This window comes from Mauremys reevesii, linkage group 19, assembly GCF_016161935.1.
Source record: "Mauremys reevesii isolate NIE-2019 linkage group 19, ASM1616193v1, whole genome shotgun sequence".
Lineage (NCBI taxonomy): Eukaryota > Metazoa > Chordata > Testudines > Geoemydidae > Mauremys > Mauremys reevesii.
The window spans coordinates 12771539-12784350 of NC_052641.1; the positions used below are offsets into that span (position 1 = coordinate 12771539).

General features: G+C 47.0%; 1 protein-coding gene across 27 annotated transcripts in view; it reads left to right on the forward strand.

The window, feature by feature from the left end:
- The window catches only part of LOC120386909 (collagen alpha-1(XXVII) chain B-like), a 278660-nt gene that overhangs the window by 205397 nt on the left and 60451 nt on the right, over positions 1–12812 (forward strand). For all 27 annotated transcript variants that reach the window (XM_039506933.1, XM_039506934.1, XM_039506924.1 and 24 more), the window contains 5 exons: positions 8276–8329; positions 10797–10841; positions 11025–11069; positions 11299–11352; positions 12744–12797. In XM_039506933.1, coding sequence (XP_039362867.1) covers positions 8276–8329; positions 10797–10841; positions 11025–11069; positions 11299–11352; positions 12744–12797 — 252 coding nt within the window. The remainder of the gene's footprint in view (positions 1–8275; positions 8330–10796; positions 10842–11024; positions 11070–11298; positions 11353–12743; positions 12798–12812) is intronic.

Consider the following 12812-nt stretch of genomic DNA (forward strand, 5'->3'; position numbering starts at 1 on the left):
AATGGGAGTTGTCATTCTATAGGACTTTACCACAAGGGCTGATTGTTCTCACAGCTCTCTTGTCTTTGAAATGTTCTCCTTTGCACATGCCTGTCTCTGTCTCTCGATTGCTTAATATTCATTATTTGCTTAGTTTCCTTGCCATTCATGCTCTTGGTTTCTTTTAGTTTTGGAGGACTGGGAAATGATCCCTCGGAATGCAATTTCAAACGCTGCCCTTCGCGGCATGCTCCATATTACAATTCACAGCAGAGATGTAATTCAATTCAGAATGGAAACATTAATGCAACTCTCTGCCAGATGTTTGTGGATTGCGCTGATCCGTGTTTGGATACCTCGTTAAAGTAATTGCACTTTTGAAGACAACATAAGTAGCAAATATGGTTTGGATTGTAAAGAACAATGGAGACTTTTGGGATCTGTATTTAAGTTGTTATAGCTATTGTGCTGTTGACATAAAAATACTGATTGTCAAAAAGAGAACCTTTAAAAATCATAACTTTCTTCTTCTTAGTATGAGAGAGGGCTATTGTTCCCTCCAATTTACTTTTAGCCGTCAGATTGATGATGTACAAGCATCCACAAATGCAATTTTTCTCTCTCCTCTTCCTTTTGGCCCCAATGCAGAAAAACACACAAACACATGCTGACCTTTAAAATGTACTTAAGACTATCCCTATAAAGTATAGCATTTACACACATGCTTAAAGTTAAGTCAATGGGGATTAAGCACATGCTTACGATTAAGTGTTTAGAGGAATTAGGATTTAAATTTTAGGAAGACTGGGATAGCTGGCTTCTCCTCCCTTCACCCCCCACTCCAGATTAGAAAGCAAGGCAAGACTGGTTTTCCCCTGAAATATTCAGGAGGGTTCCATAGCTGGATTTCTCTGATTGGAAGGCAGGCAGGCACTAAGTGGTGAATGGCAAGGTGGCTAGTGGATAACCTAGCTGAAGATCTGATGGTTGAGATTGAGATTGTTTCCAGTTGGCTAATGGGATTCGTTGCTTATGTAAACTAACTCTCTAGGCCAACATTTCCAAAGTCAGGCACCTAAATAAAAGTACTTGCTATGCCAAGGTGCTGAGCACCCATGACCCTGGCTAAAGTCAGTGGGGAGCTGCAGTGGTCAGAACCTCTGAACAACAGACAACTTTCACTTCAGTGCCTCACTTTGAAAACCTTAGCGATGAACTAAATCTGTCACCTTTTAATAGCTTCTTTTTCTCCAGATCCATATTGCTCAAAACTTCATCTTCTGAACTGAGGCCTTAAGTCTGTGACCTGCAAGGACTAGCGCTTACAGAATGACACTGGTCAAGCTTAAAAAGTGAAGTCAGCCATGCTGGAAATGTCAAAGCAAACATTAAATCAAGAGGGGCCTGCAATGGTTATTTACTTTTCATTGCTCTTCATGCCATCCGTGCCACATCCCAGGAACCCCACAGGCAATGCCCATGCTAACAAATCATCAGAGCAGACACCATGCAATAAATTCAAGAGCAAGCCCCTGCCAGTCAGCTCCTCACAGCAGGAGTGTGCCTGGCTTCATCGCCCTATCCATGAACTCAGCTCAGACCTTGATTGAGAATCTGCACAGGAGGGTTAATATCAACTGAAGCTGTGACTTTACAGCATGGTCTGTAAAGCTCCAGCTGAAATCCATCTGACAAACTCCTCATCCTGGTCTGTTCTCCCAGCCCAGTTGCCAGTCATCAATCCAGGAATGTTACTCCTTTAACTCAGAGCCACAGTGTGCTGCCTAGAAGTAACTCATAAGAGCTGCAGTCTTTAAATATCCAGAGGTAGAACTTACAGGATGTATCTGTATCTCCCAGCTATGCCAGCCAGTGTCAACAAGTCCCCTTCATTAAACAATACATAGCTAAAACCAGCGAAGATCTAGATATGCTGCATGCTTCAGAACTCCTTGCTGTATCTTGCTGATACTTGGATAACTAGACCAATCTCTGTCTAACCCTGCAGCTTGTAGCCTCAGTGACTGCAGGAATTTATCAAACCCTGGTAATTTGCAACATGAGGTATTTAAACTTGGGTCCTAAAATCATTCCTTTGCTCCTGGGCTTGCAGGGGTGAGTACCTGGCCAATAGAAGGCAGAACAGCATCTTACTTTGCTCTCCAGTGACCTTTTAGCCAATTGAAAGACCATCATTAAAAGATGCTGGAATATGGTATATTCAGCCTCCCTTGGGAAAAGGACAGTCACGCCATTTTAAGGCCTTTGAAGTGGCAGCAGCAAAGATTGAAGGAGGACGGGGCAATCTCCTAAATTTCTCTGCAAAAATTAGAAATATCTGAACTCCCATGTCCCACCTGTTAGCTGCACTGGACTATTCCTTATAAATGTCTGAAAGTTTGTGTAATTCTCTGTGGAAATGTTCTGTTTCCATGTTCCATTGGAGAGCCCCTGCTTACATTGGGAGTCTCTAACACCAGTATTACACACTAGATTAATAGCTGAAGACTCAGAGTTTATAAATCATTTGACCATGGGGTGGGTGTGTCCATTTCCAGTTTCACTGACGGAGGTCATTAACTCATCCAGTGGCACAGACTGTTCTCAGGGTCTGTTCTGTTCAGGTTCTTATGCCACATCCATCACCTTGCTCCAGCTCTTTCTCATTTGGCTGAATTAGAAATATGTGGAACAAGGGAAAAGAGGCTTTGCATTTTGAGAAAGCGACTGCTGTTTCTGAGCTCTCCTGGCATACATAGCTGTCCTTCAGAAACGTGATGGTGGAAGGTAGCTCTGCTTCCTCCTTCATCTCCCCGACACTTTTATTGACTGGTTTGTTTGGAAAGAAGGCCAAGGCCATCCTCTACTACTTGGAAAGTACAAGGGCTGGAGAGCAGATAAACTGAAATTCAAGATTTCTTAGATCTATTCAAACCCACCACACTGAGGCATAATTCATCACCCCCAGAACTCTACCAGATAAATCGTCCCTCAGGCAGCAATGTAGAAGATGTATGCATTGTGAAATATCTCCCTGTTCAAGACAAATTTAAGTACATGGAATAAGAGGCAGGAATCCCCCCAATGTTTGTGTGACTCTCTCTCCATTGGTATATCAAAGTTTGATGGCCTCTCCGTCTGTATGTAAGTTGTCTGCACCTTGCCTCCACTGAAAAAGAAAAATGTAGCTCTCTTGTTGAAACACCTTGCTGGGCAGTAAGTTCTATTCAGATGGAATGTTGTCCGCTGGTGGGATTACTCTGTAGCTCTGACTGATATAAACTAGAGATACAAAGTTTAGATCCAAACTTCCTCAATATTCAGATGCTAGGGCGGTTTGCATCTGGGCTTTGAGTCCTTATTAACAGTATCATAATTTTGTTTAGTCTCGATCTGAAGCTCTCAGAGGTAGTATTGCCTGAGGCTATGTGCTTGCCAACATTAGCAGCAGCAACCCAACACAGAGGACAGTAAGCAATGAAGCCTATGTTTACAAATGGGCTAATGATTATATGTGCGGAATGGGATTCGAGAGAACATTTCCTAAAGGGCCTAAGTGATGTTTTTCAAAATGATTTCGGCGCTCTGGGCTGCGCAGTTGTATTTTGCTGGCTTTACCTAAACATTTAGTCAGTCCAGGTCTGGGATCCATGACCCCAAATCAAATGTCAGTTAAAATGGCTAAGTTTCACCTGCTTCTGCACGTAAATATGTGACCCTAAAATGTATTGTATTATTCCAGTTCATAGCAACACACCTTCCACCGCTGGGCCTATGTAACCAAAAGGGCCGGAAGTAAAATTTGTTGATTTAAATAGAGAGGAAGATTGGCCTTGTGGCTAATGCACCGGAGTGGGACTCGGGGAGATCTGGTTTGAATTCCTGGCTCTACCACATACTTTCAGTGTGACCTTGGTCATGTGCTTAAAGTTAAGTACATTCTTAAGTGCTTTATTGGATCAGAGTCTATAATTCTCTCTGCCTCCTGTTTCCCGTCTGCAAAACGTAGGTAATTCTGCTTTTACCTTCCTATTTTCCTCTCTTGTCTATTTAAATTATAAGCTCTTCAGAGGTTGTACTGTTTGTACAGCATCTAGCGTGATGGGGTTTATCAGCTGAAGAGTCTAGGTGCTGATTGGTACTGTGTCCTAAATGAAAACTTAGCTGCAGTAGGAAACTTGACCCCAAGAAGACAACTATGCAGCCTGCCTACGCTGCCTGCTGGCATTCCAGTGTCCTGTAGATCCTCCAGGGTTTCCCTCATTTGTCTGTAACTGGCATTGTCGGTAAAAGGGAGTTTCAAAGATTTAACTAATTGGCTAAATGTAGCCTTTCCTGTCAGGGTGAATTAGTCTGGGCAAGATGGAGCTTTCCTGGTCTATTCCTTAATGCAGGGGCAGTTTAACCTTCTTAGATCAGGTGCTGATGGAATGTTTAGTGATGGATTAACCAGGTGCCTGCTGTGAGGGAGATTGTCCTGCTGGACTCGTGGGGTGCTGGTGACAGAGCACTGCTGGGAAGAAACTAAGATACTCCAAACAGTGCTGCAGCCATGAGAGTACTGGCAGGCTGCATTGCTGGGGTCCAGGCTTCACTGCCAGAGCTGCAGTGTTGTGAGAAGGCATGCTGGAGCTAGCAGGGGGCTCCATCCATTTCAGTGACCGCTCCCACAAGTACAATGCCAGGTGACTGGAAAAGGATGCAGGGGGCAGGGTGAATTACAACAAGAGATTTGAGAGACCTGTTTGTCTCGGAGGAGAGACTGGCCTTATAACTGTATAGAACAGCTGGATGAGCAAATGTGTCTGCCATTGACATGAACTCCTTGGGAGTGGCCTAAGTGCTCTGCCCAGCTCAGTTCTGGTTCTAGTCTGTCTTTCTGCGCAGATTATAAGGGGAAAGGGACTTGAGGAGAGAGAAGATCATGGTCCTAGGAAGACAAGAAGCTCGTTCTGACTTTGTGAGCATAGTGCTGAGCCTGACTGTCATGGAAAGTCATTGGGGCCAAGAATTTAACGAGACTCAAAGAAGGATGGACATTTATATGGATAACAGGAATGGCCAGAGTTGTCATAACTACTGGACATCAGGATGAGACCTAATGTGGGGGAGGGTCAGATTATCCCACATCTGCTACTGCACTATCTCTTCTTGCACCTTTCTCTGAAGCAGCTGGGACTGGCCATTGTGGGAGAGAGGAGACTGGATTAGATGGACCTCGGGTCTGATCCATTCTGGCAATTCCTATGTTCCTATCAGGGTGAAGGCAATTCTAGGGTGTTGATCATGGTGATAAATTGCAAATAACTCCCCAAGGGAGACACGTCTTCATCTGCCCACCTGTCTCTTTCCATGATCATCCTGTCCCCTCAGAGCAGAGAAGATGCCTGCCCCTCTGTAGGTCTGAGTGTCTAGGAGCTCCCTCCCCTCACACCCATCCAAGCTGAGTAATGTTCCTTTCCTTCACTGTGGCAACTTCTTCTCTTTCCAACATCCATCCCCCTCCATCCAGCAGAGCAATGTGGCTCTCGGTCTGGGATCCAAACACCTCCACAGTTCCAAGGGGTTAATTTCCCTCCGGATGTTGTTTTTTCTTTGTTTGTGCTTGTTTCGCTAGGGAATTCAGACAGTACAGTGATGGATGGATGTGTGAAGTCAGGAGTTTGGGGAAGGGGATTCTCAGCCTAACAGGGGGATTATTGTTTCCAGGCAGCCCAGAGAAGGCAAAAAACTCAGTTCACAGAGCTGGACAGTTTGACTTAAAGCACAAGTTGCCTGACTGCTTGTCTCTTTGCCACCCATTTCCCCATGTGAAGTACAAATACTGCACTGTTCCCTGATCCAGAACAGTTCCAAGAGCAGAGGCGGGCTAAGCAAAAGGGAGGAAAATGGGAATCCAGTGACAGAAGTTTGCCATTACACCCAGGGAGGCTTTGGTGAATCTTTCTATGCATGGACTTGTATGCTGTCAGTCTAAGGGTATGTCTACACTTTGAGCTGGAGGTGTCATTTTCAGGTTAGGGAGATGTCTGACCCCTAGCTTAGATCAAGATAGTGCACTGAAAGTAGCAGTGTGGGCAGTGGTTGTGCTGTTCCCATTTGATGCACAGTGACTGTCTGTTCTAGAGAGCAGATTGAGCATGCTTTAAGCTGTGTTTTATGGGCATGCACTGTGGTTATTTGGTTATTTGGTCTCTGGTCTGTTCAGCATCACTGAGTTTGCCAAACACAGTAGAAGTTTTTGCATTATTTTATATTGACAGTGTTTGCTGTAATAATTTGGCTGTGTTTCCTATACATCTTCTGCTGTTACACTGCCTCTCTTTGTGAGTCTCTCTCTCCTGCTGTCACACTGTAGTTGCTTTGCTAACATATTGGCCCCTGTTATTACATTTGGCTCTGTTTGCATCTCGATTAAGCAGATTGGCTCCTATTTTCTCTATTTCCACTTTGGCCTGGTGTCTGAATTCCTTTTACCATAACATACACACCACAAAACAGCGTTGGAATTATTTATACTGCAGTAGTGCCTAGAGGCCCAGTCACGATCAGGGCTCCATCATGGACATGATATGCATTCGTATAGTCTCTCAATCTGTCTTTTTATTCCTACCTGCCACCTGTTGTGTGTCAGTGTCACAGAACTTACTTTTGGACTAGGATAGGGTGGGGGAAGAGTTCCACTGAAATCAGCTTTCTTGCTACTCCAGGAATTTTCTACTATTCACAAATGATGCTCTTCTGCTATACCCCTGAAGAATAAGCACATCTCTTTAGTCTTGAGCATGACTTCCAGGAGGATACCTGTCATGTGGCTGCTTTTGTGTAGATTCTCAGCTAACCATGTTCAGCCTCCTCATATGTTTGAACATCTATAGATGCATGTAGCTGGATTCCTCCCCCTGCACCTGGCCTGTTTCTCATACATATGCACACCTTGAAAGGTTCCCATGTACAACTGGACCTGTCAGGTTTCATAAAAACACACTTAAGCACAAATGACTGGTCATCTGACCACACATGTACAACTGGTCGTGCTACACGCCCCTACCCGTTTCATATATACATGACTACCTGGTCATGTTCATAGCTGCATTCAGTTTCCTAAGCAACAGGGAACTGTAATAAAATGCCTAAAAGACCTATCGTCAATGAGAAGCTAACCCGCTGCACTTTATTAAATACGTCCAATTCCAAGTTGCCTTTGTGCATCTGTTTGGGCTCACATGGTGCATCTTGTAGCTTTGATGTCTTGACTTCAACAGTAACATGGCCATGGATGTGAATAACAGGGAGTGGTGTGCAAAGAGTTCAAACTGTATCATGTAGGGCACGATGGGAGAGCTTGACTCTTCAGAAGGAAGAGCCATGATGTCAATAAATTCACATTTCAGGGTCTGTGCCAGCAAGATCACCATCATCATTAAGGTCTGAAAATGAAGCAGTTCCTGACCTCTGGCCTCTCTTTCTCCTCTGGCTCTCATTTTGGGCTTAAGGTTGGCTAGACAGAAATAAAAATAACATAAATGCACTGCCCAGTACATGATGAGAAAAGAAATAAGTTGGCAGGAGGGAGGAGAACAAAACTAAAAAGTGGCACCATTGAGCCTGGGAATCAGCTGAAACCTGTCTAAGCAAGACTTGGGGCTAAAGAAAGAACTCTTCTAATGGGCTTCAGGAGTTCTGAAGCTAGGGTTGCTGTTGCTTTGCTTTCAGGTGAGCCTTCTACCCTGCATGCAGTAGGATGAATCCTGCAGCGAGGAGCCCTATAACAGGAGATGAACCTTGACTCCAAGATGAATGTTAGAAACAGCATAACAACCCAAGCGTTAACCCCTTGGGAACCACAGCCATGCTGTACATACCCACCTTCCTAAGCATTCATCTGGTTGTCGAGTGCCAGCATCCCAAGGGTTAAGAGCAAGAGGAGAATTAAATATAGCTATGGACAGAGAAACCCCCACCCCCACCAACAGGCAGGGCTCCCCCCAACCCATCTCCTCTTCTATGTTATTGAAACTACTCAAGGCAGAGAGGATGGATCCAATGGATCAGACAGGTGAAGGGTACAGGAAGTGTAGCTGTTTGGGTTTTTTGGAGCAAGCCCAAGAGCTCAGGCCCCTGAGCATGCAAAACATGCACTGGGGAGGTGGGAGAGATCCGGCTGCACAGTGGAAGCTGGGATCACACCCAACCTCCAGGGGACAACTCAGTGTTTGCAGCACAAGGGGGACACCTGCTGTTCACATTTGCTATGTAACTCTCTTCTCTCTCTCTTTCTATCTTGGTCCCGCAGGGTGCCAGAGGTCCTGATGGACCAGTGGGGGAGCCAGGGTCAAGAGGTGTTAAGGTAAGTTCTAACAGGAGTGCCAGTTCTGACAGGCATGCTCTTGGGCATGCTATGAGAATCCCCTCTAGGCCCTGGAAAAATCAGGATGTCTCCCATGACCATCGCCTCCTTGCTGCCTCTAGCCCTTCATGGTGCTGGGTGTATCTTCAGCTCAGTGTTAAATAGCAATAACTCCTTCAGCACCAAGCACTGAGTCCAGCCGGTGCCAGTTAGCCCAGCCAGCATTCCTCTGTGCAAAGCAGAGTCCCACACCGATGGCAGAGCCCAGCTGCCAAGAGCCAACACTCACTCACATCAAGACTCCTTAAAAGCAACCAGCAGGATTTTGTATGGCACCAGCCGTCCGCCAGCACACAACCACCTGGCTTTCCTGAGTCAGGTTCCTAGCACATGGCTCTGCTCAGTGGGAGTGAGACAAACTGGAAATGTTCTTAATGTTTTCTTTGAATACTGTGTGGGTGCCTGTGACGCAGCAGGGAGAGGGGAGTATTGTCCTGGGAAGGTTGCAGGGGAGTTTTGCCAGGACTGTCTGCATTGGGGATGGGAGACTTTCCTTAAAACCAGATACCTGAGCATGTAACATGAGAACCAAGACGGGGGTTGGAGCCAGGTGACACTTTTGCCCAGGAAATGGACAAAGGCTGGGGGAGGAGCCTGGGGGAGGCTGGGTGAGACGGCTGGAGGGAGTTTGTTTGGAGCTGGCTGGGAAAATGGAGGAGAGCCCAGTTGGGGCTCGGGCTTCCCAATGGGGCTCTGGTCTCCCTGGGGGCCCCTAAGATGGACCTAACTAAGGGGGTCCTGTTGTCTGTACCTGCAAGACCTGTCTTGGACTGTGTTCCTATCGCCTGAATAAACTTTCTGTCTTACCGGCTGGCTGAGAGTCATGGTGAGTCGCAGGAAGTTGGGGGTGCAGGGCCTTGTCTCCCCCACACTCCATGACAGGGAGACCTGTGGAAATGTCTGTTCCCTGGTCTCCCAAAAGCCTTTCCATTTGGGGAGAAGGGTGAGGATCTGAGGGCAGAATGCTGTCTGAACTCAGCCAGGAGTCATTTGTTTGGTAGAAATACAGTTTCAAAGATATTAAAGGTTCCAGCTGTTCGGTTAAAGTGAAGGGGGGCTGTAAGGTAGCTCAGGGCTTGTTTACACACACAGTTGTGCCCCTTTACACCAGTTGCACCTCCCACCCCCAGCATGGACACAGCTGTTGCAGTATATAGGTGCTTATACCAGTATAGCTTATTCCCATATGGGAAAGGTAATAAGCTATACCAGCATAAGACACATTTAAACCAGTATAACTGAGCCTACGCTATAGGGGTTATGCTAATTTAACTATATTGGTAAAAAAAATAATCACACCTTCTAACTGAAATAGTTACACCAGTACAAAACTTGTGTGTAGATCTGGCTTTACCATCACCACTCCCTTAAGACTCTGACTGCACATTTCTGCTGCCCACACACACACACACACACACAGAGTAAGTCAAAGATATATGGTGTTTGCCGCCTTTACAAAGTGTGTCTCCCTGCAGTGTGGTATGATCAGAGCAGAGATGTTCATAGGACAGAAATCCCCCCTGCATCCTAGCACGAAGGGGGTCTGGCAAATGGCCTCCTGGAATAGACCTGCCCCTCATTAAGTCTGGTTAAGAGAGTATCCAAGCCAGATGCTGATAAAGGACCTTCTTTTGAGGCAAGGCTGCTGAGAAAGAGAGGGATGGATGGTAGAGCAGCTCCGCGTCTGGGTGTTTCCTTTTGGAATATGGATGGCAGCCTAGCAAGGAGGCTAATCCAGCAGAACAGGAGGCTAGTCCAACTGATGAGCATTGAAATAGTGGCTGATGTTTCAGTTCTCTGTCATGCCTCCTTTTCTCCCAATCTTCATAAGACTTCTCCTGCATCCATGTCCTCCCAGCCCCTAGCTCAGAGGCTCCCTTCTCAGGCAGAGCAGCAATTAGCAAAGGAAATAATGTTGTGCTGCTGGCTCTTACCTGAGCGGGTGTTTTTTTGTGCTATTGAGGCTCTTCCATCCGTGAATGCTTAGCACACAGCATGAAGCACCTGTGGAGTCCAAGTGCCACCTGGCCTACCTATCAACGTGTATCTAATGCCCTCCTCCTTCTCCACCCAAAATGATGTAGAGTTGGATGGAGAAACTCCCCCATTTTGAACCCAATAAGTGGGGAGTCCAGAGTCATTGGGATTTCTAAGAACAGGCAAGAAAAAAATTGGATTATGCTCCAAGCCCCTCCGCGGATGGGACTATTCCCCCATGGGAAGGGGACTTTAGGACACTAGCTAGCTCCTTTAAATGCTGACGGAGAACCGGAAGCAAATGATTGACCCTTCCCTGGGGGATTCCAAGAGCAAGAAGGCTGGGGCATCAGGAGAAGTTAGCCAGTCAAGAGTTTCCGCAGCACAGCTCATGCCGACGCCAACATGTCTTTGTCTTTTTCATTAACAGGGCCTTCAGGGGGAGCCAGGCAAACCGGGGCCCGATGGGCAGCAGGTACGTCCACTGTGAGAGCTGGTGCTGGATGCCAAGCTGGCACTGTGCCAAACACTACATGTGTGTATACTCACGCGTGCGTGGCTCCCAGTAAAATATAGCTTTGATCGACTTTCCTGGCCAAAGCAACAGGGAGTTTCAGCACGTTCCCAACCTCTAATTACTGTAACCTTCTGTTTACAGGGGAAGATGGGAGAGACTGGGGAGACAGGACCACGTGGCTTCCCAGTAAGTGCCAACCACCTTCTATTCCGTTTTATAGCCTACGTTTTACTGAAGGTTTTAAGTTTTTTGATTCCTGCTCAGAAGGAGAAACCTGGACAATGTCTCACAGTTCAGCCTCAGAGCCACCTCTGTGTTCCTTTTATAAAGTGTTTACGAGGTGAATGTGACATGCTGGGAGGTGTGAAAGGTGATGACGGGACAGAGCTGACCTTGGTGGTTTTTGTTATCCTAGGGTATCCAAGGACCTTCCGGACCCCAAGGAGGCAAAGGGGCCCCAGGCGACCCGGCAAGTGTCTTCTCATTCCCTCTTCGTCCATCTGTCCCTTTCTCTTTCCCCTCATTTCCTCCTTTGTCTGGCTTCCCCCAACACACACTCCTCTATTCCCATCCCTGCCTCTCCTGCTGAGCCCAGCGTAATCAGAGCCGCACTTGCATAGGGTTAAAGGAGGGCCCGGGAAGGTTGGAGGAAGGGCATGATCAGACCCTTCAGAGGCAGAAGGGAGGCACTTGATGAGATTCAGCAGCAAGAAGGTAGAACAGAGACCAGAGTTGACTCTGGCAAGGAGAGTAGAAGAAGGGGCAAGTCTGGATTTGGGGGAAGAGAGAGGGTCTGGATCATATTAAAGAGGAGAAAGTTAGAAAAGAGACTGGACCTGACTCTGACAGAGAATTGAAGGAGAAACCAAGAGAGAGTCTGGCAGGGAAGGTGGAAGAAAGGTCAGAATGGAGGTTTGGAAGAAGCACTGGAAAGGAAAGATGGTTTTTCTGGTCAAGGCATTGCACTGGGACTCAGGAGACCTGCATTCAATTCTTCACTCCATCACAGACTCCCTGGGTGAACCTGGGCAGCACCTCAGTTCCCAACCTGTGTTACCCGTGATGGTAATACTTCCTTTTTGCCACCCTTTCTCTGTCTAGGCTATTTAGACTGTATGCTCTTCAGGGCCAGAATGTCTAGGTCTAGCACGTAGCACAATAGGGCCCTGACCTTGGAGGCGGTAGATGCTACTGTAATGATGATAGTAATTAGGCCAGATGCTTGCAAGGAGGGTGGAGGAGCTAACTGTCTTAAGACTGAAGGAGGTTCCATGTTAGGCTGCTCAGGAAGGCCACGGTTAGACACTCCTGACCCTGTTAGAGGATGATCCCAGACTGGGAGGATGGACTGGATCGTGTTATGTTACTGGCAGGGGTGGAGGGAGTCGATTGGGAACCATGAGAAAATGGCAGGAACAGATTCCAGTTCTGACTCCATCTAGGATGGAGGGGTTGAAGTAGGGTCAGGTCAGACAGATAGAATAGAAGGGGGCTGTGACTGACGAGGGTTAGACTGTGGTGACTGAAGGAGGGGGACATGCTGCAGGCTCTGAGAGTGTAGGAGTGGGGGTGGGCTCGGGCTGTGTCAAGGCGGACTAGAGAAGGGAATTATTCAGACACGCTAAGGTTGCCAACTAATTTCAGTTCAGCTTCAACACAGCAGCACCCCCACCCTCCCCCTAGCCACCCAGCCACAGGGAGGTTTCTGACCCTTTGCTTGCTGCTGTTCAAGCACTGTGAGCTGCCCATTTCTAGTCTTTTGACCTCCTCTCCCATGTGATGTGGGAGGGCACTAGGGAGTGGATTGTTCTTCAGAATTGACAATGTTGCACGAAAGAGCCCCGTGTGTCTGTCTTGCAGGGACCTCAGGGACCACAGGGGCCAGCTGGACCTTTAGGAGAAATGGGACATAAGGTAGAGTATGATCTT